At 38.5% G+C, this 27,163-nt stretch overlaps 1 protein-coding gene across 14 annotated transcripts in view; it reads right to left on the bottom strand.

Moving 5' to 3' along the window:
* Positions 1-723: 723 nt before the first annotated feature.
* The window catches only part of CASK (calcium/calmodulin dependent serine protein kinase), a 415,898-nt gene continuing 389,458 nt past the window's right edge, over positions 724-27,163 (bottom strand). For 8 of the 14 annotated variants that reach the window (XM_030576372.1, XM_030576320.1, XM_030576354.1 and 5 more), the window contains 8 exons: positions 26,442-26,477; positions 22,057-22,253; positions 20,966-21,081; positions 15,790-15,870; positions 15,600-15,680; positions 11,752-11,954; positions 9,242-9,325; positions 724-2,110 (listed from right to left, as the gene is read on the bottom strand). In XM_030576372.1, the coding sequence (XP_030432232.1) occupies positions 1,934-2,110; positions 9,242-9,325; positions 11,752-11,954; positions 15,600-15,680; positions 15,790-15,870; positions 20,966-21,081; positions 22,057-22,253; positions 26,442-26,477 (975 nt within the window). In that variant the 3' untranslated portion in view covers positions 724-1,933. The remainder of the gene's footprint in view (positions 2,111-9,241; positions 9,326-11,751; positions 11,955-15,599; positions 15,681-15,789; positions 15,871-20,965; positions 21,082-22,056; positions 22,254-26,441; positions 26,478-27,163) is intronic. The other 6 variants (XM_030576364.1, XM_030576311.1, XM_030576389.1 and 3 more) reach the window with 3 other exon arrangements.

Raw genomic sequence — 27,163 nt, forward strand, 5'->3', positions numbered from 1 at the left:
AGACCCCCCCCACCCTAACTGCCCCCCAGGACCCTACCCCCTACCTGTCCCGACTGCCCCACCCTTATCCACACCTCTGCCCCCTGACAGGACCCCTGGAACTCCTGACCCATCCAACCCTCCCCCTGCTCCCTGGGACTCCTCTTACCAGGCCCAGGCTGGTCAGACGCTGGCTCCACGTGGAAGCAAAACATGCTGCTGGGCTGCTGCGCGCACAGCCCCTCTCCCGCAGACTGCTGAGGCAGCGGGAGTAGGGGAGCTGCGGGAGGGGCAGCAGCAGCGGCTCACACTTCCAGGAGCCACAGAACGCAAGCAAGGTGAGGGAGGAGCCGGGGGGGCACGCCTGCCTCCGGTTTGGGGTCCCAGATGCTGGCCCCACTCAGCCTTCTGCTGGCCTGGGGTGCTGTTCACTCAGCCGGCAGCAGGCTGAGCGGGGCTGGCAGCCGGGACCCCGGCTGGCAGCCGCGTGCCAGGCAAAATCGGCTCACTTGCCACCTTTGGCACATGTGCCGTAGGTCACCGACCCCGCTTTAGTTCAGAAGTTGGTCAAGCTGTGTTTATGTACTCAGCAAAACCCCATGATAGACTTGTATTCACATCAGAGCCTTTGAGTAACAAACATGGTCACGAAAGGTTTCTTAAAAATCTAAGAGTGAGCTGACTGTTTTCAGAATAACTTGAAGAAATCTATGATGAAATGAAGGACCCAAAGGCATTTAATTGTTGAACACATAAAAGGAAGTATATTTAAAATAAAAAAAATTGGTCAGACTGTAGAGTCAGTTACCATTTTTAAGGAATTTACAGGGCTGTTGTAGATGAGTCTTTTGGAATAGCCAGTTTATCGCATTGCCTAAACTGGTTTCTTCATTGCACAGTATTTTCTCTTAAAATGTGTGCAGTTTTTAAACAATTACATACATATTAAAAATCAGCATTTCTTTGCTTAAACTTAATTAAAACGTTAATACTCTCAGACAACACAGATCTGAAATGGTGAAACCAGTAATTTCCCCCACCCACCTTACAACAAATTAAATTGAGACAAAATTACAAACACGTTTCACTACATGATTATTATTAATAAAAATCAGGTTTTTTTTTATAAAGTTGCCCAAAATGCAAGGGATGTGCATAGGTTTACAACTTAGTCATAATAATATTTTATTTTATTCCCTTGGGTATGTTTTCCCATGAACGGAATGTATTTTGCTGTAGATTACAGGTTTTTTTTCAACACAGATACACCAACAGCATGAACGCTTGCGACTGTCCACATGCATTAAGAGTCAAGACCCAATTTCAAATCTCTAAAAGGTTTACAGAGTTCTTCAAAGAGACAGTATCACATTATCTGGATGTTACATAAAAGTACTTAAAAATACTAGTCTAGGGGAAAAAAAGCAAAGAAAGGCCTTTAAAATTCATGAATTTGTTTTGTAATCACTAGGCTAATTATTTAAAATAAATAAAGGAAAGCAAGGTATCCCAATCCATAAAATCAGACTCTAAATAGTATGTAGTGTTCCACCCCCAAGTTAAGGTAACATAATTATTTATTATTATTATTAAAATAGATTATAGAAAGCAGCATCTATTTTGTGCAGTTTTTAGGGGCCTTTGAAATAATAAGCTATGATTTCCAAAAATATAACATTCCAAAGGACTGAGTAATACATATATTGAAACATACATTTTATTAAAGTTTAGGAGAACAGATTAAAAAAAGATACTGTCTCTTTAAATTAGTGTTCAATTTTTTTTCTCCTCCTATCTATTAGGACATGACAATAATTATAAATTTAGGTCACACTACATCTAGGTAGTCTCTAGGGGCCGAGATCTGTTGACACAAGGTCAATAACAAAGAGGTTTTCCATGTATGGTGTGGTTCCCAGTATTGATAAAATTCTTCAGTTATCTGGTGAAAGGTCTAATAGACCCAGGAGACTGGAACCCACTGTGATGCTGTACAAACAAGCTCAATGGCTTCCTCCAGATGCCTGATTGTTTCATCAATCTCATTGTTGATAATTGTTAGATCAAAGTAGTGTGCATATGTTCTCTGTAAGATTTCAGATTCCTTTTGCAGGCGCTGAAGAGATTCATCCTGCACAATGATTGGAAAAGAAAGCAAGAGAGATAAATTAGATTCTTTTGTTCAGTTTTCTGTTTGTTGGTTACAGAGAAGGAAACAGCAAAAATAAAACCTAATCTAAGGATTCATGAATGACTTATGCCCCCTACATAATGTCAAATTCCATGCATGTTACAAGGAAGAAACTGTAACTTGCTTCTCCCTTGTAACTTTACACAAAATCACAATCATCAAAAGAGGTTACTCAAGACACATCAGGACACTTATCTAATTTGTGGGAAGGGTTAAACAGACAGGGGATAAGCATGAGGATTAAAAAAAATAGAAGAAAGAACCAGTACAAATATGGAAAGAGTGCCAGTTCATGAATGAAAACATACCCAGTTCACAAATACAAGCTGTTTGGCATCTATCCAGACATCGATACTGGAAACATGAGAGGATGTGTTTTCAAGTATCATCTGTTTTCGGACAATTTCTGTAATATCTATTACTACTCAGCATCAGTCTTCAAGTTTCACTTCCTTTTATTTTAATAAATATTTACTGTGGACAGTCTAAGGAAATTCTCACTCTATTGCTTTCTAATTTCTCTTTTACTATAACCCTTTTCTAACATCTTATGGTCTATCTGAGACTATTCTAATTCCAAACTCTACTGGTGCAATTCAAGCCCACATAAAATAGCTGCACCAGTTTTACCACCTCCACCTCTTCTGGGAGTTGTGTCGGGAACCTGCCCTAAATTGAGACCAGGTTATCATATATGGCCTTTAGAATCATATTTTGTGGGTGCTCCTGCCACGCTCCTCCAAGGCCAGCAATGCTCACATTCTGGGATTCACTAATTGAGTCTGGGCTTCCAAATGGAGCAGGGTTGCAGGAGGCTTGTAGTATGGACGACTCACGCCCCGCCTCAACCTGGGGGGCCTGTTGCCTCGGTTCTGTGGTGAGAATGAACTATGGGAGTTTAATCTCTCTTCTCACAATCTCCTCAGGATACCAGAAGAACACCTGAAATGTCCCACAAGCCATTGCTTCTAGGAACTGTGGGATAGGTACCCAGGAGGCAGTGCAAATGAAATGTCATTGCACAGTGCAATATGGAAATGGGGCAAAACTACTCCCAAAACACTATGGCCAATGTGGGCACACTGCATTGTTAATACCTACCCTGGTGTGATCCCACCAGTTCAGTTCTCTAGTGTACCAGTAGATGCAGCCCAGCACTCCAGTGCTATAAAGCACAGAGCAGCGTTGAGTGGTTTTATTACTTGAAATTATTTGGGCCACGATTTGATTTCCATAGTCTTCATATGAAGAGGTCAACTGGGTTCCCTTTCCTCAGCTGACCAAGTATCTGGGATTGCACTGAATAAAAAAAAGATGTGGAAGCTGCACCTTTTGGGGCATGTGAAAAATCAGCATTCACTGGCAGGAAACTGGGATGAGGCACTTTTCCTTTCCTATACCGTGAAACTAACCATTTCCTTGAGTACAGTTCTAAATCCTGACCGAATCGCTTCCGAAAAGCAGCAGCTTCCAACAACTGTACAGTCCCCACTAGTCAACAGAAGGTGACACTCTCTCTCCATATTTGAACACTACATTCAAACATAAATGTAGCCAAGTGCTCCACACACAAATGTGTACAGGGAATGTCCTTTTAAGGAGTATTATGCACCCAAACAAGCACATGTGAAAAACAATATGTGCAGATTTGTCCTATGCTATTCTCAAGTCAATTACTGATAAAGAGAGACTTTAGATTGTGCTAAATACACCACTGGGACATCTACAATAATGCAGCAACCATAGCAAACTCCTCAGCTAACGTAAATTATCATAGCTCAACAGAGCTTCAATGATTTCTACCAGCAGAGGATTTGATCTCTTTGTGTTTAAATTAATCTACAAAGTGAAAAATTATATTTTTATAAGTGCTACATTTTTAGCACTTTCAAGATATCTAATTAAAAAGGTACATTTTATGTCTGTAACCCCAATGTTTTAAAAACACACAGTACTGAACACTGTATATTTCAAATGAGTATAAACCTGAAGCCACTGGATTAATACTATATGTTATAATATAAAAGGTTTTAGCACTTGGGACATAAATGTAGGTTTTCACAATCAGTTTCATGCCTGTATCAGTAATACTCAGTAAATGTATGGATATAAACTTTTTAATCTACACTATCTATTTTATAATGGTAAATTAGCAGAGAAAATAGAAATCTGCAGGGAATCTGTAAAACGTGGGTATTTCCTTTCAAAAAAGGAAGACAGGAAAAGAACGAGAAGAGCTGTTCTCAAATCTTTACTTCTACTTGGCTCTGGTCCTAGATTTTGCAAAAACAAAGAGGGTATTTAAAAAATGTCTTTTAGATTATAGCCTTTAACTGTCACTGTTGCTCCTATATAATATTTTATAGACAACTAAGGAGACTGCATTTTGGGGATCCTACACTATTTACCCCCATAGAAATGCAAAATGTTACTTTTACCTACTCCTAGGGGAATTTTGCACCAAAAAAAAAAAAAAAAAAAAAAAAATTCTGCAGCAAATAATTAAAAATTTTACACGATATAAAATTCTGTAAAATTCTGCATATTTCATTTGTCAAAATAATGCAATATAATCACTCTGGCTTCAATTATTTTGGTAATTTATTTCAACTACAATATAATGGATGGAGAATTGGAGTGGAGAGCATTGGAGGAAATCCCCAAACCCCCATGCCTAACAGTAATGTAACTAGGTTTGACCCTTTATTTCTAGTTACAAGTCAACAGTTACATCATAGGCAACTGAACAGCAAATGAAGGCTGGGGAATCAAACTCACAATTTATATTGACTACTGACCATCTCCAGAAAGGTCAGTAGCAAACAGTTCATGGAGCACATTCTGACAGGAATTTCTTTCAGTCCAAAAATTTAGACCAGTTTTAATCACTGACGCACCAGAAGCATTTATAAGCCCATACTGTCCTTTACACCACTCTGGCAATGTAAAGGAGCTTTAAAACATTTACACCTGTTTTATACTCCTGGGGGAATTCACAAAGAGAATGGGAACAATTCACTAAGTAGGCAGGCTGCTACATTCTGCTCTGCCTGAGAGGACAGAGCCTGTCCCACACTTATCTCCTCAGAAACACCCCAAAACCGTGCCCCTCCATGCCAAGCGTGCTGCAATAGCAAGTGAGAGGAACAGACTGTCTCTCTCCCTCTCACACGCATGACTCTACAGCCCCCACCCTCCCTTGGGTGGTGATTTACATCTCTACTGGCTGCTCTGGGTGCCTGAACCAACCTGCCTGCACTGCTGGAGAGGGGTGGATGACTGCTTTTGCGGCTTCCCTTTGCTTCCCCATCAGAAGTAATTTTTCTGTGGGGAAGCAAAGAAATCTGCAGGGAACATGAATTCTGCGCATGTGCACTGACGCAGAATTGCCAGAGTAGTACTTTTACTACTGTCCTTAAGAATGTACGGTAAGTCTTTTACTTTATTGAATTAAGGATTGGCCAGAGCTGCAAAGTTCTGAAGTGGGTCCAAACTTCCTCAAAGTTTGGAGAGGAGGAGCCAGATCTAGGTTTTTTGTTTGGTCCCACCTCTAATTTGAATATCTGACAGAATTATCACCTATCTGCATATTCCAGATTTACAGCATTATTTGTGCACGTCCTTTAAAAAAAACTGAATATCAGAATGCAAGATATATATCTAGCCACACTGGATAACAGCTTTGGCTAAATGTTTCTGATAAGGTGATTAGCAGTTAAAGGATTTATGTCACTTAGCATGTAAGTGGCCATAATCAGGCTTCAAAGCTAACATCCCATTAAGACCTCTCTTTACATTGTGAAGATTAGCTTGGCAACCAGAAGGGATATCATTTTTTGTTTTAAAATTAAAATGTTAAAACTAGAGATCTGCTAGGACATTTGAAATCTCTAAAATTTGTATTTTCAATTGTGCCAGGCAGTAAGACATTTCAGGCCATGCATTTCTGGGGATTATTACATGTTTTGTGGTTGAAGATATCAAGCACTTGCTTTTGTGCCTCACAAAACCACGAGAACCAGGCAATATTTACCCAGAAAAGCACTGTATTTTGTGTCTTTACTCAGTTACAGTGGGATCCCTGTAAACTGGAGATATTGTACATGCATTCTACTGCTGGTTAAAATGGCTCAACTGTGCATTGCAGGATAAGGCTGTTTGAAACGTGTCAGCCACCAAGTCATAATGTGCATTTCCTAGAGTAGGAATAAAAGTCTCTGGGCTCACTTGGTTTTGAAGCGATCCTTTTTCTTTTTGCCAGTGAATGAGCTTCCGTTTGAATGAGCTTTAGCATATATGTTTGAGGTCTTTATTACTTCATACTTTTATTCTAATGGCAAAAGTAATGTTGAGTGAGAACAAGGATGTCTATGTTCTAAATCTATTAAAATAATCAGGATTGCATCTTATCAGGTCCTAGCGGGTACTTACAGGCAATTTTCTGCACCATTTTGGCAGCTATATAAAATGAATACGAGTGCAGGAAAATGAAAAGAAAAGCAAAGATGACAATTCAAGAAAAAACATAAGGAAAAAAGACAGTTATTTACAGATGTTTGTGCATCAGGTGTTTGTAAAAATGAAACAAAGCAGGATAAAAAGGTCAAAAGGGCTATTCTTTATGCAAATAAATCTTTTGTAAAAGAAAAAATGAATGGGAAATATGAAGTATGCACATGAAAACCTAGGCTGCTAAGATACATCATACCACAGTTTTTGTATATATTCCCTTCCCTCTCATGCAGCACAATAGATCCAGGTGAGTAGGACCCTACATTGCATTAATGTCCACTGTTATTACTTGTTTTTTAGAGTGAGTGTTAGCAGGACCAGTGCTAGTGTTTTTAGCGCCCTAGGCGCACGGCCATTTCGCCGCCCTGCACGCTGGTCCCGTGGCTCCGGTGGAGCTGCCGCAGCCGTGCCTGCGGGAGGTCCACCGGAGCCGCGGGAGCAGTGGACCGTCCGCAGGAATGCCTGTGGCAGCTCCACTGGAGCCACGGGACCAGGGGACCCTCTGCAGGCACGACTGCGGCAGGTCCACCGGAGCTGCCTGCCGCCCCCCTGACAAAATGCCGCCCCCTAATAATCCTGGTGCCCTAGGCGATTGCCTAGGCCGCCTAAATGGAAGTGCCAGCGCTGAGTGTTAGTGGCTCACAGACAGTGACAGTTTTAGCAAGTATTCAAAACATTAACGCATGACTCTGACTTTGCAATGGAGTCCACCTGGATGAATTATGCCACACAGATCGAATTGCAGGATCTGGGCCATAAAAAGTAAACAAAACTTAAAAGGAAATACAGCACAAGAGCATAATAATGAGACTAAATATCTGAACCCTAACCTCTCCCTTATGTCTTCCATCTCAATGAGGAAAAACAAGCCCAATCTTGCACATGCCCACACTGTTGCTCAGTACATCTCAAACCAGCAATTTGCTATCTCATATTAACCCTCCCAGTTCTCCCCCATCTCACATTCTACAACATGAACTTCTGAATGGTCAAAAGAAAAGTACCACTGGTATTTCAGAGTGGGAGATTTGAAACAACACACTAGAGCAATTAGATAAATTCTGTAATAACTTTGGATTTTTTTTTTAAATGCAAAAATAGTACTGAAGATCTTCAGGGGCTTTTGTGCATTTATAATGAGTTGCACAATAGTTCCAGCTAAAATAATCAGAAAAGTTGCATAACAATCCAGGACCGATTCTCACACTCTTGAGCTTTATTTATTTATTTTTTAAAACAATTATGCACTCTGCTGTGCAAAAGAATATCTACCATTACAGGCGATGCAGCATTTTAATATTTGCTCATATAAATTTACAGTAAATGTTAACATCAGCAACATTTCAGAGAAATGATCACTACATCATTTTAACATAGCTAAAATCAGAATGTTCTGAGACATCTTCATCTCTATGTTTGGGAAACTTAACAGTTAAAACAAAGTATCAGAGGGGTAGCCATGTTAGTCTGTATCCACAAAAACAATGAGGAGTCCAGTGGCACCTTAAAGACTAACATTTATTTGGGCATAAATCTGTTAGTCTTTAAGGTGCCACCAGACTCCTCATTACTTGAAACAAAGCCATTTGTCTTTCACTTTCCCCCCATAATTTTCTTGCCATTTTACTAATTATTTATGGTATTTGTGTTTGAACATCTTTATCCTTTCTGGCCCATCATTTATCTGCAAGAATCTGTAGTGAAGTCCTAATTCTATATTTGTGTTATCACACACATTATGTCTGGGGAAGCAGACTGTTGCTACAAACACAGAATTATCACTTCCCTGCAGGATCAAAGAGATGGAAGAGGGATTTGCTAAGAGAGAAAGTTCTTATTAAGATATAAATACAATTAACACCTTACTAGAAGAAAAAAAGGAAGGAGTTGGTTATAAATGTTTTGTTTGAGCTAAATCCTGAAGTCTTTATTTACATAAGCTCTCTTTGAAGATGAACACTTAATTTCTCACAAGCAGGTATCCCTTCCAGTTTCATAGTTCCAAGTATCACAATGTTATTTGAATGTAATAGCCAGTTTCTGGTATATTGCTTTGGGATTCCTTTTCTCAAAGATGAAACTTAGCAACTTCCTCCTTCTACTTGGGGAGGAAAGAGTAAAGTAGTTTGAATGACTCAGAAACTGGAAATTCTTGGATAGCTGACCAATTAGCTGGCTCAATGGCCACAGCAAGGATTTTGGAAACAATTCTTTTAGGTAGGGAGGAAATAAAACTGAACAATACATTTTAAAAGGATATCAAATGATCAATACTAATCTATATATCAGCTGATGTTAAAGTTGTCACGTGAAGAGTTAAGAGTACTATGAAGTGCTTCCCTAGTAGTGACAGTGCATGGATCCTTGCAGCTCAAGTTTATATTTAAACGTAGGAAAAATCATCTGTTATTCAGTAAGATCATCTCAATCTTAACTTCAGTGGTGTTCGGACCCCACTATAAAATACAATTGGTCAGTTAAAATGTTGATCTTATTCACATACTGAATCACCCATTTAATTGTCTCCTGATAAAAACATTTACCTGTAATAAGCCTTACCTCATTAATGCCTAGGGTAATCGTAGGTGCAGCAATAAAAACAACAAAAGGGGCAAACTCTGCAGTTCTCAGGACCTTCAGTGCCTATGTAAAAAACAGTAAATATTTGAGAAGAGGAACAAATCAATACAAGTTTAAATACACAAACAGAGGGAAGAACTAACAAGACTCTAGATCAGTTTTAAAATATAATCAAGAAATATTAAGAATTAAACACCCTGACTTACAGATGTGCTTAAGTCTACAGTCACATTTACTCCACTAAGTCTTTGCAAGATTGGGGCCCAACCTGTAAGTTTACCATCCTAAAGAACTGCCAGGTTAAGTAGCCAAGATTTCAGATGCAGGGTATTTTTCCAACAGAAAAAACTAAAGATCAGTCTATATTTAAGCTGAAGAATTCGCATTAGCCAGAAAAACTTTTGCTCTGGTTATTCTCAATGGGTCAAAATGTAAATTGTACTTTATAGTAAATGCTGACTAAAATATAAGAAAACATTTTCTGGTTCAGAATATTGTTCAACCTACAGATAAACATATTTATTTTTGCTGAAGCAAAAATGTTCTGTTGTGGAAACTGTGAAGCTTTCAAAGCGTGAGGGTACTGAACATACTAATAATTCAATAACCATAAACTGAGACCAATGGCCCTGCTAGAGAGACCAAAAGCTACCTCTGTGCAGAAAGATAAATGTAAAGACAATGGTTATGATTAACCTGACTCAAACAGTAATGATTTATAGGTGACATAGGTAGTTCCACAAATGAGGCCCTACTGCAGGGAGTCCCTCCTCCTGGCCTCTTCCAGACTGAAACTTGAGGTAGGTAGCAAGCAAACATAACCTAACTGATCTCAACTGTCTGGGCAGAACGTAGAGCAAAAGACACTTCTATTCCACTCCACAGCAGTATGAAGAGGCCCTTTGTTTTTTAACAAACAGCCAGCTGAGTTGATGTCCCTCTCTGCTGCTTGAAATCCACCTTCAGATATAATCAGCTGTGCATTGTTTCTACAGAAAAGAGGTCAACCAGAAACAGGGTAATTAACTAGAACTGGGCTCATGGACAAGTACTACTATGACGCTAACGAATTAGGTGAGCTGCATTATACAATGTAGTCAGATATAGGGCCGGCTCCAGGCACCAGCGCAGGAAGCAAGTGCTTGGCGCAGCCAACGGAAAGGGGTAGCACGTCCGGGTCTTCAGCTGCAATTCGGCGGCGGGTCCCTCAGTCCCTCTCGGAGGGAAGGACTGGCCGCCGAATTGCCACCGAAGAATGAAGCAGAGTGGTAGAGCTGCAGCCGATCACAGCTTTTTTTTTTGGTTTCTTTTCGCCGCTTGGAGCGGCAAAAAAGCTGGAGCAGACCCTGGTCAGATATCTTATTTTTGTTCTGAAAGTCTCCACTTAGGTGAAACAAAATCCATCCACTGCACTGTCCAGAACCAAATCTTTGATCTCCTGAATCCAGTCACAAAAGAAGAGAAGAGCCAACGTAGAGAAAACAGATAATATTGGTCACAACTTCTTAATTTTGCTCACAGGGGGATGAGCCCTGCAAACCAAAGCAGTGACTGGTGAAAAAGAATGCAGACAGTTCATAACCCAGGAAAAATAACTGTCAGGTTTGTTGTCTTCTGGGCTCAACTGCTCATATTTTTAATTGATTTCTGCAAGTTATTTCAGGACTGGTCTCTTGTTTCCCTGTGTCCTTTAACCTGCTTGAATATGAATTCAAAGGCACCACAGCTAAAAATAAAACATATAAATTCCTGGCCATCAACCGAAATTCATATCAATGTGGGGAGTTCCAAAGGAAATTAGTCAAAATGTTCCACTTAGGATTTTATATCCAGATTGCAGCACTATGAATAAAGTACTCATATTCTTTGAGTTTGTGAATTTACCTACTCACTGATGCTATAACAACACACACAAAGACATTAATAAATATAGCTGTAGACATTCTATAGGAAACACCTTCCTATGGTATCAGTGATTGACAGAGAATGCTATTTCTGGGATTGCTGACCCAGTAACAGCAGGAAAGTGGGGGGCAGTCAGGACAATGCAGAAAAAAATTCCCTCCTGTGTGTGGTATCAAAATGAAATCTAGGGCTGAGCATATTAATACATTACAGCTGGCCAGCACAGACAATCAGCTGCTTCAGCGGACAGCTAAGTGCAGTGAGCAACCATGTAACAATAATTTCTCTTATTAAAGTGTGCAGTAAGCAGATTTTCACAGCAGTACCGGTCCCTTGCGAAGCCAAATGGTGAGCTCATTTCTACTTCTTACTTTTACCCTAATAATCAGTAGAAGATGATTTCATACACTGAAGTTCCCGTGTGGAACCATTGCTCCACATACTAAAAACTTTTCACATTAAATGTATGATGAATTATATGTCTTAAATTCTATGGTCAAAAAATGACCAGCGACAGAATGTAACAAAATAAAATTCAGGTGTCTCTGACAAGCTTTGCATTTTTATATATTTCCAATAAGTACCTGAGGCTCTACATCAAGTATTGCAATTAGTCCCTGCTCATGGATCTTCCGTATTGTTTCCAGTTTTGTCCCATACATTGCATCCTCATGGCTGCCATATTCCAAATATTCATTGTTGGATATATCCTGCATCATTTGGTCATGCGATACAAAGTAATAATTCTTTCCATTTTCTTCATCTTTCTTGGGAGGTCTGGTTGTGTCTGAAATGTCAAGGAATGCAAAAGGATACAATTTAAATGTGGATTTTTTGTTGTTCTATTAATAGTTATTCATGTAACAATCCATTCCCAAACTCTTCTAAATCTTGATTATTTTCTGCATATTTTCAAAATTTTATTCACTTGCTCGACAAAGGCTTATGTTAACCATCAATTATTATTTTAAATGATCCTTTTAAACTTCAAAGGTGCAGGGAGAAGGGCATAAGAGTGTGTGTATGTGTGTGCGTGTGTGTGTGTCTATGTCCCGTTTCTGTATAATTGCTACACAGAACGGTGTTTAGTTTCGTGGAAGACACTAGTAACTCAATTGACTTTGGAGCTTGTATCATGACTATGCGTAGGCTTCAGCCACAGGAAAGAGAAAGGGGTTTTGAAATCCTCCAAGTCTTCCTTGGTGAACAAACCCTCCTGACAGACACTTGCATATTCAACCCTCAGTGACTCTTGTCTGCCTTCAGCTCCCTCCTAAAACCTTGATAAATTCTGCAAGAGGTCTACAGTGCACTCCTTCCTGCCTCTCCTGTCTCAATCTAATCTTGGGCTTCAAGGCATCATTCCGACTCTCCCCTTCTAAGGCCTTGGCCCCATCCTCCCAAAATTCCCTCATCACCTCTCATCCTCCCCCTCTTCCTCTCTCCTCTAATTCCCTTTCCTCAACCTTGTATCCTCTGGTACTATAGGTGGAGCTGATAGTACCAATGGTAGTTAAGGCTGCCCAATATTTCCCATTATAACACTGTTTTCAATTGCTTATAACTTGTTGTTGCTGTTATTGTTTTGTTTTTTTAAACAAACACAACCATTTAGATCAGAAGCTCTCATATCTCCATGCTCTGGAACAGGGACATGAAATTTGGCTGGGTGGGGTCACCCTAATGTCAAGGATGTGTCTTTTGGTGTATTCAAGACAATTCACCCAAATATGGTTAAGTTAAAAGCATCACAGTTAACACCTTTCTTCCGAGCCTGTGTGAAGAGTTTGGTAGCTAGATTCTCCACTGAGCTTGCTCTAGCACAGGGCTGTAGAGTCTGTGCAGAACTTTCACAGTAATTGCTTCTCCCTGCTGCCAGGGGCTGTTGGGCAAAGGAATGTGGGAAGAGGAGAGTGATGCTGGTAAACTAGGTGCCAGCAATTGCAAAGACTGTAGGTGTCAACTGAGCACTGAAATTCACAATTGGAAACCAGATCAGCTCACCCATATTTCAATATTGTTCAAAGTAGGTGTTAGACTTGTAAAGATGTCCGTAAGATGCTAAATACATTAATCTAACTTATAATGGCTGTATCCCATGCTATAAAGTAATATGCAAGCTTTGCTTTATAATTGTAAAAATGCCCGCTCTGAACTTGTGAACCTAGGCAGGAAGAGTGGTTCCTCTGCCCATCAGGAAGGACTATCAAAACTAAATGGGACAATGTAGGACAAAAACTTTGTTGATTGCCCAATCCACCCATGAAGTTACATGCAGGAGTGATCATACTAATGGTCTGAGCTCTGGGGGGAGGACCTATAAACAAACACCCTTACAAGAAGAACTAGCTCTCTTTCTGCTGTTTGGACTTTCACAACGGCTGGAGCTAAGAAGTAAAAGCAGAGATCCCCAGGGTCAACCTGGGTTCACCCTAAAAGACATTCAGTGGAAAGATGACAACATCTCTGTCACCTTTCAGAACCACAGACTGTAACTCATTTGTGCTTATATGTTGCCTGCCAGTGTTGTCTTTGGTGCGAGATCTAAGGTGCAAATTGATCTGGGGGTAAGTGACTGGTCTCTTGGGACTGGGAACAACCTGAATATGTTGTGATTTTTGATGTAAGTGACCATTTATCACTAACTTCAGTTTGCCTGGGTGGCAAGACAGACTGGAGTGTCCAAGAGTGACCCAATTGTAATACTTTTACAGTGATCCACAAGCTCACATTTGTTACTGGGTTGGTGAAATCTAATTACAGAACATATCACCAGTTGGAGCGCATCCAAGGAAGTGGGCTGTAGCCTAAGAAAGCTTATGCTGAAATAAATTTGTTAGTCTCTAAGACGCCACAAGTACTTCTGTTCTTTTTGCGGATACAGACTAACACGGCTGCTACTCTGAAACTTGTCCCGCTTTTTGACAGTGTGCCCTGAGGATGGCACTCATGGTTGTGAACCACTTGAGACAGCATGACAGAGGGATTTTTAGGAGTCATAAGCATATACATAGTAGTTTAAACCATGACCATGGATCAATTTGAGGGAGAGGGAGAGGGAGAGGGAGAGGGAGAGTGAGTGAGTGAGTGTGTGTGTGTGTGTGTGTGTGTGTGTGTGTGTGTGGAAAAGGAAGGGGCCTGGGATAGAGTCCTGAATGACTGCAGTGCAGAGAAAGAGGAGCCGCCCAGGGAGAATAGTCAGAGAATTACAAGCACAAACAAAATCCCAAAAGCCACAGCTGGAGAGTGGGTGGTGGGAGAAGAATTAATTGACTGCTGAAAACAGCAGGGAGAGAGAGAAGCCCTGTAAAATTGGCAATGAGAGGGTCAGTCATTGGTGACCTTAGTAAAAATGGCTTCAGTGAAAAGGAGAGGGTGGGAGCCACAATGAAGGGGTTCTAAGAGGGAGTTTAGTGGGAAGCTGTTAAAGCAGTGGGAGTAACCAGCACAACCAAGGCGTTTGTGTGCAAGGAAGAACTCTTCTAAAACCCCTATGATTTTTCTGCATCCGCCAGCACAGACTGGTTCTAAAAATTAACACCCAGGGCTACATTAACTGTAAAAACAACGAACTCCCCATAACTACAACTCATCTAACCTTAATTATAAAACAAAAAGCTCACAAGCTATAAATCTGTTGTGTCTGAGCACCCATGAAGGGGATCTGCTGGGTTCTGTGAGTGGAACCAGGGACAGTTAGCTGGTGAAAGTGTTTATGCCCCTGATCTCACAATGCTGAATTTGAGGCACAAATGTGTGCTCCTCACTTGTTAACAACACTGCAGAGGGTTCTGTGGCTCCTGCGGCAGGGCATGCAAATCCCATAGTGGGGATCTGTGGCAGCAAGGTCATGAAGGAGAATCAGGGATTTTGGTAACAATTTATTTGCAAATAGTAAAATGAATTGCACTTTGCTCTTATCCTCATCTCTGCATAATTCTACGGGAACTTAAAGTAACAGTCCTCAAGGGTGTATGTAGAGTAATGTGAAACTGAAATAAGGTAAATGTATAAAATCTTTAGTCAAAATCCAATTTACATTTCTTTTCATGGGAATTTTGTGACCTTAAGACCTTCTCCTGTCTTGACTGATCCAGACACATAAAACTAAAATACTTAAAAGATAATATATGTGAATAAAGTGACTGTTAGGTTTAAACCTTAAAATGCCAAACATTTGGGGGAAGGATCCCTCAATAAAATAGTACGAAAATGTTCCAAATGAAAGGGATGCTGTATATATTTAGGTGCAAGAATTGATGGTATTTTTCCATATCACACCCTCCTTCTGCCTCGCAGTATTATGATTCAACCACCCTTAACTTATTCTTAAGCTTTAACAGAGTACAATTACACATGCAATAATGAACTGGGCATATCATCATATAGATAATGCATATAATTTTGTGCCACATTTAACATTGCTACTTACGTGGAATAGGGTATGCAAATCTGTCTGGGTGTTTTGTGATGAGTGTATTTTTTATGTGTCTTCTTCCAACACCATGTGCACCTAATTCACAACACAAAGAAGAAATTTATATTCACCACCATTAAGAGATTCAAAACATACTGTTAAAATTACTGTTCTGTTTAGACTGATAAGGTATACTCAAAATTACCTAGTAAGACTAGTGTTTTCCTTTTGAATGCTGGCAGTTTTACTACTTCTTCATATGTGACGAGATCTAATTGATCAAATACTAAAACATAATATAAAATAGAAAGATAAGAGAAAAACATGTATTAAGTGAGTTAAGAAATAGATTTTCATTTATGCCAAACTGTAATTTTAGTAACTCTATTAAATGTGCATTCCAAAACCACATTTCTAAAATATGTAAACTGACAATACTGAAATATATTTTAATTAGACATTTTATGGCTGCAAGTTTAATAAAAACATTCATTTTTAAGTCCACAAAAATGGTTAAAAACATAACATTCAAAGCTATTGAAAGGCTCAGAACAGCTTGCATGTCATTTCATACAGTATTCAGCAAATCATAAAAATTAGCTAAAATGGCATGCGATCACATTTTTTGCATGCCTAGGAAATTAGCAGTAGTAAATAAAGTATACAGACAGTGACCAACATGAATACAATATGAGAACATCTATTTACACTAAAGGTAGAGGCTACTTTTAGTAATCATGTTTTATCAGAGAATTATGAGCAATACACAAGCAAGTAGCTTGAATTCATGTTTTATGGTTTTCTCTTTAAATAACTACCATGTTACTTATAAGTAGAGTTCTCTTCAAACACATGCTATTTGTATTCACATGCTTTTGAAACTTTTGACACTGAATGAAGATTTGCAACAAAAAGTGTTGACATTTCTGCACAAGAAAGAACCTCCTCCATATTGAGGGCATATTTATAAAAAAAAAATCTCATTTTAGTAAAATCTTAATTTAACTGCAATATATTTTCTGCAGTGCCTATCTGATCATTGTCAATTGCCAAGGTACAGTATGTGCATCAAATCAAGTTTTCCCCATTAAAATAAGCCTGTTCCTCCTTATGGCCAATAACAGAATATTTGTGGTAACACAATCATTTCAGTAAAATTCTAATAAAGGAATGAGGCAGGAGGCTGCTAATTATAAAGAAGAATGCTTTAATTTAGAGATTACTGATTGGCACAATCTTTATTATGAAAAAGAAGGGGGATCCATTCTAACAAGAGTTACCATTATTACAATCCTGGTCTAAAAAAGGAAGGAAGGAAAGAAGCCTACTATATTATGGCTTTAATTAACCCCAGTAGTCATTGCAGTAATGTAGTTTGCAATTCAGATCCATTTAATGCACTTAGAAACCTCTGTACAACTACTTCAATACACTGTTGGTCACACTATAAACTGGTCAGTTTAGTTAGTTAAGACTTCTTAATTTAGAAAATATATGGATTTGCAAATTTGTTAGTCTGTCAGAAAACAGTCTGAATTCAATTTAAAGAAAAATATCTCCCTCAATCTTTCTCCAAATATTAAAATGTTCTTTTAGAGAAAGGTTCTGACTATATTTTTCTTCACTCCAAGAACCTACAAAGATGGAATATACCTCTGCTGTAACTTGAATTCATTTAAATTAGCTAACGAGTTTATTCAAGATTAGAAAGAGCTGTGTGTCTAATTTGTGCTAACCAGCTCTGCCACTTTAACTACCTAACCCTCAAATAACTCATCTCATTGGAAAAAATAATCTAGCCTTTATTCTTCCTGAACTGAAATACATATCAGCGACAAACACCACAAACAAATAACAAAAATGGTGCATATTAATGTCTTAACCACAAACTAGTAGCATGGAGAAGATATGCTTTAGTCTAAATGGGATTACCTAATGACTGTAGGGTTTCCATACACAAGTGGAAAATGATTTTTTGTATACAAGATATGAGAATTACAAGGACACATTTAAAAACAACTTTTCCTGTTTCTGTGTAACTAGCTAATAAAGAAAAGGAGTTATTGAAAGGAAACAGTAAGAAGCAAATAAAGAGGCATTGTCACTTGACAGGTTACTTACATGCACAGAGGCCATTGGGAGTAAGACAGCATGAAAAATGTACAGGGGTCATTGAGATATGGCTTGTAATATATTAGTAAAATTAAAAGTATATGCACAAAATAAACTTTCCCATGCAATATTCTAAACACAAGGCAAATAAATAACATTAAGAAATGATAAACGCATTTTATAAAAGCTTGGCAGTATTCTCATAGTCATTATGTTATGCATACTGTGAAGCGTAACTTAAATTTGAGGAATGATATTTTACAAAGTCCTGCAATAGCATTTCTTTAAAAAAAAAAAAATCAAATACATTTAAATATCACTACAACGTATCTTCCAACACACCTGAAAATGGTAAGCGAATCTAAAAGACAAACTATCAAGTAATGTTAACTTTGGTTAATTTAAAACAGACTTTTGAAAGATCTGGCATTCTACTGTACACTGTTTGAGGACTTGGCCCAAGACTTAAGAACTGATTAGGGACAAAAGTGAGTTGTGACAGCAATTATCTTTGCTGCGAAGGAGAAAATTCTGTCTTTTTGACTATAATAGGCAATTATACTATTTTCTCCATGGCTTCACAAATTGTTTGATCTGCAAAGCAATCTAGTGAAAAGCACCACTGATATCCTGACAAATCACACCAAAATCTAAGCTATTTCCCTAAAATATTTAGCCAACCACACATTTTTAGTTGCATACAAGGCTGTTTTACCAACTACATTCCAGCACCTCCATAAAATAGTAGCACGGGAAAATACTCGGAATGGGTTGTTTAACTATTGATTAAGACTTAAAAAATGGTGTATGTTAAAAATTTCCTGTGAATGCTCCTACAATAAAGAGGAGCAAATTCTACCTTTGGATGCTCTTGTGTGACTCCCTCTATGGAGTTTGAATTAGATTCCTCAGATTCAAACTAACTCTGCTGTTTTTTGTTCCTTGTAAGATCCAAACCAAGAAAGGGCCTATTTTCCAGTTCTGGGGCAGATGTTGCTAAAATTTTGTGAGAACAGCCAGTTTGTGACATCATGACTCAAAATGGTGGAAATCTCCAAACAACAGATGATCCTGTAAAATTTCTACGTTTTGAGATGAGAAATCTCACAGGATCATGACTGCCATTTGGGGCCCAAATCTTATAAGAACTGCTCATAAGATTCTGGCAACCACACATCCAAACCCTAATTGTTCACACACTATAACCTTATCTTGTTATGAAGATGAACAATGTATCCTTGGCCTATTGATACTAAGAGGATATGAGCTGGAACATAGGTTAAATACAAACTATTATAGCTCTACTCATTTTCACAAGGTTATATAAGCTCAGGAAATCAATCTAATTATGTACAAGAAAAAGAACACTATAATATTTGAGAATAGCTCTATTCAGTACCACATTTACCAAACTTAATTATGTCTTATAGGTGTAGTATTATTTTAGTTAACCTCTTGCTGCCCTGCTATCTCCTGCATTAGACAATTAATTCCTCTAAATCAAAGACACTAAGACTGAATTAAGATTTTCCAAACAGACCCTAATTAGAACCCCCTAGTCCAATAACCCTGTTGCTTCTGAGCTTATGTACCAAATGTTACTATGTCAAGGATACCATTTTTTCCCCTGTGTTTGTTATGATGATCTTCTATTTTTATTTATAAATTTTGTGAGAAATATAGTGCTCTTGGAGGTGAGAGGCTAACAGCATTGGCCGTAAGTAGGAGTAATACAGGCAAGCAATATGCACGCCAGCACACCTCAATCGTAACCTGAAATATCCTTGCTATATCAAGTCACCGGGAAAGTCTGGCATGTATTCCTCATTCTCTCTAGTTTTCTTATTAATTTCTGTAAGATGGTTGCAACACTATTTTAATTAAATACAAATATTAAAACAGTAAGAGTAACTCAAACCAATAAGAGATGAAATTAAAAGATTTTCAACCTGTATTCTTCTTGTCTTTTAATGCTTAGATACAGTACAGCAAGGGTTTTGGAGCAAGTGAGTGATTTTATATTTAGTACCATATGTTCTACTGGAGAGCCAGTAGGACATCAGCTGTACTGACATGGCAATTGACATTACACAGTTACTAATCTTTTGAGAAAACTAAAAGCTTCCACTGACACTATAATGGGCTTTTTCTGCTTTGGACACCAGAGGGTCACAACTAGAAAAGCTGCAGTTAATGCAATACATAAAGACACTTCATTATAAAATGTTGCATATATGTATCCTGTGGTTTTGATAAAATCCTTATAGCTCAAGTGACAAGAGTATCATAATGTATTACCATCATAGCTTTCAACATAAATAAAAATGCAGTAAAAACAGATTAAACATATTGACTATTTTAATTTATTTTTTAATAGCAAAGTACGTCAAATCCACTTAAAGAACTATTGGCTCTATCCAACTCCCACTGAAGTTAACGAGAGACTTGCTGGATCAGGCCCTATGAGTCTGCCAAATTTCCAGTTTTCAAAATTTTTCAGAGTCTACCAAAGACTTCATTCTTTTTAGCATTCTAGATAGAATACAGTCCTCAGAACTCAGCAAACTGCAGGCATTAGGGGAATAACTTCAAAAGTTTGTCTAATTTCATCCAAATGCAATCATAGAATCATAGGGAGGAAGGGACTTCAGGAGGTCATCTAGTCCAACCCCCTGCTCAAAGAAGGGCTAATTCCCAAAGTTATATATGTTTAAAGCTGAATCTACAGTATAACTTGAGAACACAGCAGAAGTTTTATGTTATTCTACTGTGAAACCACACTTTTTAACTTCATAGTGCCATTTATTCTTCTTTCAGCTGTAAAGCTTCAAGAAAACACCCTTTTGCAAACCATGTTTTAATCTACATAATCTATATTGACAAGAATGTCTGGATGCTGCTGCAGAGTCCTCTGTAGGCAGGAAGTATAGTATGGTATAAAACACTTTATACAGACTACTAAAGTTTTATCTTGTTGGCTTCCACAGTTCCTTGAAATAGTGAAACCAGAGCAGTACAATACTACTGTGGGATATGTTATGGTGAATTTATCTTGTTGCAGATTGCTTGGATTCAATCTTATTGGTTGAACTATAAGTTTAAATCCTGGACAGAGAATCAGGACAGAACTGCTGGTATAGCTACAGCTTTACTTAACTTTTCCTATATAACTCACTAGGTTCATGGCAGTGCCAGCTGGCCAACAACAAACGAGGTTTGGCTGGCAAAGCAATTTTTAACCCAGTCTCAAAGACCCTTGCTTCTCATACCTGCATTGTGCTTTGCCAAGTATTTGTCTTTGTACTGCTTCTTTTTCTTTCCAAACCAAGTACAGCTGGCCTGCTGCTCCTGTTTGGTCTTCTCCATGGCAATACAAGCTACTCGCCTGGCATGTGAAGGGGATGAAATAACTAATTAGCTCGTTGTTACGGATAACCTAGTACAGTATCCATTGATCACTGAAGTATTAACTCCGCTATTATAAATATGTATTTAAAAAGACGTGATACTTCAAAAAGGAGGCTGTTTTAATTTACAGGTGTACAACAAGACTTCTCAAAACTTTCTTTTAATAAATTGAAGATGTTCAGTTAGAAATATTAATATTAATACATGTATTTTACAGGTGCATTGCTATAAGGACTGTTCTTAGAGCTCACAGCCCAGGAGAAAGAGCAGACTAAGATGGCTTTAAACCACATATGTGTTCCCTGAAGCTAGGCTGCTTTAGGGTCTGGAGAGGCCCCTGGCATAATTCAGACAGGAGTGAAGACCTGGGTAAGTTATAGCAGTGTCCTGAAGCTGCTCTATAGACTCCAAAATCTCCACATTGATGCATGTTGCACCACCACTGATACATACCCCTCCCAACCCAGCATGCCCTCTATATCAGTGGTTCTCAACCAGGGGTACATGTATCCCTGGGGTATGCAAAGGCCTTCCCAGGGGTACATCAACTCAGCTAGATATTCGCCTAGTTTTACACCAGGCTACATAAAAAGCACTAGTGAGGTCAGTACAAACTAAAATTTCATACAGACAATGGCTTGTTTACACTGCTCTATGTACCATCCACTGAGATGTAAGTACAGTATTTATATTTCAACTGATTTATTTTATAAGTATATGGTAAAAATATGAGAGTAAGCAATTTGTCAGTAACTGTGTGCTGTGACACTTTTGAGTTTTATGTCTGATTTTGTAAGCATGTAGTTTTTAAGTGAAATGATACTTGGGGTACACAAGATAAATCAGACTTCTGAAATGGGAACAGTAGTCTGGAAAGGTTGAGAACACTGCTCTATACCAAGATAAATATGACAAGGATAAATTCATTTTTATAGAAAACCAAAAAAAATACCATTCTTGAAGCTCAGGAGAAGGAATGAGACCTGCAGTACCATTTTTGGAGTTCTCTAGTTTACCCTGCCACCAGTTGTGATCATCTTTGCTAATGATCTGGATAATGTCTCCAACTCTAAATCTGATGCCAGCTTCTTTGCAGGGGATGAGGTCGTCCTTTGCTGGATCATATTCAAATTGTGCTCTTACATATATCTATAAAACAGGAGTTCGTAAAAGACATTGCCATATTACCACTCACTGGTATTTAGTAGGTGAAAATTTGATCTGCACATCTAGCTACCACACACTGTATGCTTACAAGCAGAGAAAGAAACAATGATGAAAACATAAGTGACAGTTGAAAACAATGGAGACAATGTGATGTTACCTGTAATACTTGTGACTTCTACATATTATAAAGTCTAGGAGTAACATCAAATGTTCTCATTGTGTGTGGACTCTTATCTACAAATCTTTAATACAGATGTTGGAATTGCTGAAAATTTAAAACTGAAATCTAAATCTGCATATTATTAGCAGTCATCTAAAATGACAGGTTGAAAGTTAGTACCATATTTCATGGCTTGAACTGTACTTCACCTTCAACAAAAGCTACGTACTACATTTTCAAGTTGGATGATATTTTAATGATTTTGATGGTAAGAAGTATTACTATATAATTATCAGTATTCCTTTAGACTAAACCAAATTCTCACTAGACATAATAAAAAACCCAGTGTAGTACCTATTAAATATATTTGCTTGGGTGGAATCTAGGTAATCTCTGTATAGTTTAAATTAGTGCAAATCCATTCTCAGTTGTATATACACTCATAGGTGCCAATGAAAGGCAATTGCAGTTCTTTCAATACCAGTTTCTTACTTTGTGTGTCATCTTAGAACAATGGTAACCTCTACCTTTATATAACGCTGTCCTTGGGAGCCAAAAAAATCTTACCGCGTTATAGGTGAAACCGCGTTATATTGAACTTGCTTCGATCCACCGAAGTGTGCAAACCTCCCCCCCCCGGAGCACTGCTTTACCGTGTTATATCCGAATTCGTGTTATATCAAGTCGCATTATATCGAGGTAGAGGTATATTAAAATGAATAGTCTGAAAAGGGTATGCTTTCAGGAGCACAAACAGCAGAAATGAAGTTTTTAACTGCTCTGTTTTAAATAATATAATAAGGCTTTGCATTTATTGAGTGCCATGAATCAGAGGATCTCAAAGGTGTTAAATGTCCTGACCAAGGTCACATAAAACATCTGTGACAGAACTGACAATAGAAAACAGATATCCTAACTTCCAGAGTTACGTTAGTGTTAAAAGATCAGATGTGATGGTTTGGGAAATCGGTCAACGTACTTTAGGAACTCTATGTATAACTAACCCTCAACATGTATTGAATCAGCTACTTGTTGACAGGAACCATGTCAAATACCATGCACCCTGACAAGAAGGACAATGAATATGCTAAAGAGACTGGCCAAGCAAAGGAAACTGGTGATCTCACGTTGTCTGCAGTGGGGGGCTGAAGCAATGGAATCCCCAGGAGAAAGGCAGAACAAAGGAAGAGGTATTAGAAGCGGCTGTTAAAAAGACATGTGCTCTCTCAGCTAGGGAGAACCTTTTGACTGCCATGAGTAATTGTCATAAGACAAAGAAAAAAAACCTGAAGGCTGAGCAGGGGGAAAGGAGCATCTTAAGACCCTGAAAGGATTGACCAAAACCCAAAAGAGTTCTTGGAGTGGTGAGGAAACCGGAGAGAGTGCTTTTGCATGCAAGGTTTGCTGTGGTTTGAAAGAAATGGATCCTCATATAGCAGCAGTCGCTGCCACATTCCAGGTCTTTTATCAGTGGTTTCTGTGGAGAAGCTGGATATCAAGCTTATTATGAAGCTGTAGATCTACAGGATTATGATTATGCCAATTGTACCATATGGCAGTGAAACACGGGCACTGAGGAAGGCTGAAGAGTGATGATTGATGTTTTCACATCTGGTCGGCTTCAACAGCTGGTCCGTATTAAATGACAGGGCAGTTTTAGCAATGAGGATATTCGTGGCTGAACCCCGCAACCACCTCCATCAGCACTGGTTTAATTTTGGCAGATTTCTTGGTATGGACATATTACTGGGATGGAAGACCAATGAATTATCAAGTGTGTTTACTAAGGAATGCTGCTACATGGCTGACAATTATGTGGTCATTAAACATTTCAATGGCATGACAAGATTGCCAGTGATGGACACAGATGCAACATCAAGCTGGATCATCTTAAGGACCTAGCTAGAGACCAGTCTGGTTGACATTCAGTGTGTAAGGAGGCTATGTCCCTTTGGGATTTGTAATGGTGGTGATGATGATTTGTTGTGTGTGTGTGGATCTGTAAATCTCTATGCTTTCCTTTGGAATAAAGCACGTGTTTTTAAGAAGTTGCCCTCAAAAGCCTCTGGGTTGCTTGCTGAAACTGCCACATGTTCCTGAAGGGTTAAACTAAACCAGAGTACCTACGATGATAGGGCTCTGGAAAAGATAATGGGGGGACCTGGGAAGGAAAGCAAAAGTCAGGTGAATACAGAGTCTTAAAGGGTGTTTCACAGAGCAACTGTACGACTGGACTCAGACTGCCCGGGACCTCTAGAGACAAAAGGAAACTGCAGGACTTCAAAAACAGGAAACAAAAGGAGAGTAACCCATTGCTCGAACAGGTCACCCTGCTGATTGAGCCTGATAAAAAAGACCTTTACAGAATCTGTTCATCCTGGAATTCCTTGAATTTCATGGTTGTAATGATATTCCCATACAAATTATTCCCAAGTCTTTGCGTCGCTAGAGTGAGGGGTTGAATCTCTAGTTCAGACTCAGTGGAAGTTTTCCCTTCTTCAGAGGTAGACTGTGGAAAGCTTGGGCCTGCAAGAAGTCACTGATGAAAATGGAACTGGGGCCCCTTGTGCTATATGATTGTACAGCAGCTGAAACAAAGAAAAGTTCCTTGAAACTGCAGAGGAGAATCACTAGGAAGCATCTGCAGAACCCTTAACGGGGTTTCTTTGAATCTTCTTAGGAGGGAAAAGTCCTGCTTTGGCCTGTGAAACTATGCAAGATTGTTTTAGTTCAGGCCAAGATCATAAGGCTAAGAAGGGACTGAAAAATCCCTTGAGCTCCTTATGTTAAAAAAAATAATTAAATAATGGAGAGCCTCCTGGCTCTTCTGACCCAAGATGCACTTCTGAGGGAGAACCTGCACCAACGGGTGAGCGCCTTTTCCCTCTCTCCTGATGGTGAAGGATGGTTTCACATGTCACCTGTCTCCAATGCAGCCAGTGCCCTCTGCTCCCTCTACCTGTGCAAAAGCAAGGGCTGCTCTTAGTAGGCTAGATTCTGCCATACTTACTCACTCAGAGTACTGCCTTGCTCTATAAATAGCCAAGAAAGGTCCTATCCAAAGAGCCCAAAAGCAGAATCTGGCCTAAAGAAGACACCTGTCACTGAGGACAAAGTGCTGCTGGAGCCAAGCAAACATTGCAGTGTGTATTTCAAATAGACGCATGCACATAATACACAAATTCAGGTATATAATTACCTGTGTTTGGATATTTACACACCGTCAAATATTTAACTAAACCAAGCTGCTCTGTAAGCACTACAGGAAAAATGAAGATGGACTGTAATTCAGTTTACAGAGATATGAGCTAAACATTATAAAAATCTTTGAAAAGAGATCAGAAACAAAAATAATCTCTTTCCCTTAAACTTCTTGTGAAATTTGCTCAACATTTTCCAGAAGAAATCTGCACTCTGGAATGAAATGTAGTGCATGAAATTTTCAGTGTGCTGATTTTGGTAAAGCTAAAGTATGGGGTTGTAAATTAGCCTTATAAATGGGATGATAACTTCAGATTTAGTGGCTCTTCATAAAAGTAATCCTTAACATGTAGTAAACATTAATAACTAGTTATGAACTAATTAAAATACTAAACTTTTAAAGTTTTCTCAGAATGTTTTAAGTTATTTTAAGCTTCCTTTATTTGCCTTAGTTTGATCTAAATTCCTGGCACAGAATACAGCTGTACTTTATTCCAAAGTGAAAACCTGTGCAGGTTTCAAATTTGAACGGTGCTGTACATGTCTATTAATGTGTTCTTAATAATTAAAACAACCACACAGTCTGAAATTACAATGAACTTCCCAGTCTCTCTCACACATATAAATGGATGGAAAAAACATTACTGTGAATTAGACATAAACAATGAGTTAAAAACAAAATGGGATGCATTCTTCAAGCTTAAATGTTATAGTCCAGCACATACAGAATACAGAACGGAAAAAGGTAAGAAGGGGTTGGCTACTAGCAGCTAAGTTTAGAAAAGCTCCCATGGAGGATATCTATTCACCTGTCGTCCTTTTGGTTGTGTTGTTGATGGCAAGTCCTGCAGAACAAAGCCAACCCAGGAGAAGAAATTTTCATTTTACTTTTTTAGAGTATACAACATAATTTGTTAGTATAATTTGTTACATTACAGCAAAATGTTACATTGTACATAGGTATAAAACATTAACTCATTTCTTAGAAGTTCTTATTTCTTAAGGAATATCAAACCCAGGCTGTTTAGCAGCAAGCTGAAGAAAGCAGGTAAAAGTTTAAGCAGATAGAAAATGTGCTTTTTCTTAAATAAATGATTCAGCATCTTCAACACAAAAGCACCTGCAAGTGAAAGAGGCTTTCTATAAGAATGCCTTTTTCAACTTAATAAATACTTAAATTAGATGTGTTTCTAGAAAATAAGAAATAGTTACAATAAATATTACTAAATTTTATCTTAGAAAGATATTACATGTTAAATGGTGACCAATACTAAATTTATGAGTGTGTCTATTATGTTGCAAGTTCAGTATTTTTCACAGAAATGTACTGAAGTTCTCCAGCCACATAATTATCTTTCATTGTTATAATTAAAATACTTTACTTTTAAGCTAATCATTTCTAAACTGTAATTCACTTTTAATAATTTATGGAATAGTTGCCCTGCTCTGGATTTTTCAGTTGATACACAATCCCATGAAGTAATGGCATTGTTGAAGTTATCAGAGTGTGCAGAACTGTGAGCGTCAGCAG

Source organism: Gopherus evgoodei, chromosome 1, assembly GCF_007399415.2.
Source record: "Gopherus evgoodei ecotype Sinaloan lineage chromosome 1, rGopEvg1_v1.p, whole genome shotgun sequence".
Taxonomy (NCBI): Eukaryota; Metazoa; Chordata; order Testudines; family Testudinidae; genus Gopherus; species Gopherus evgoodei.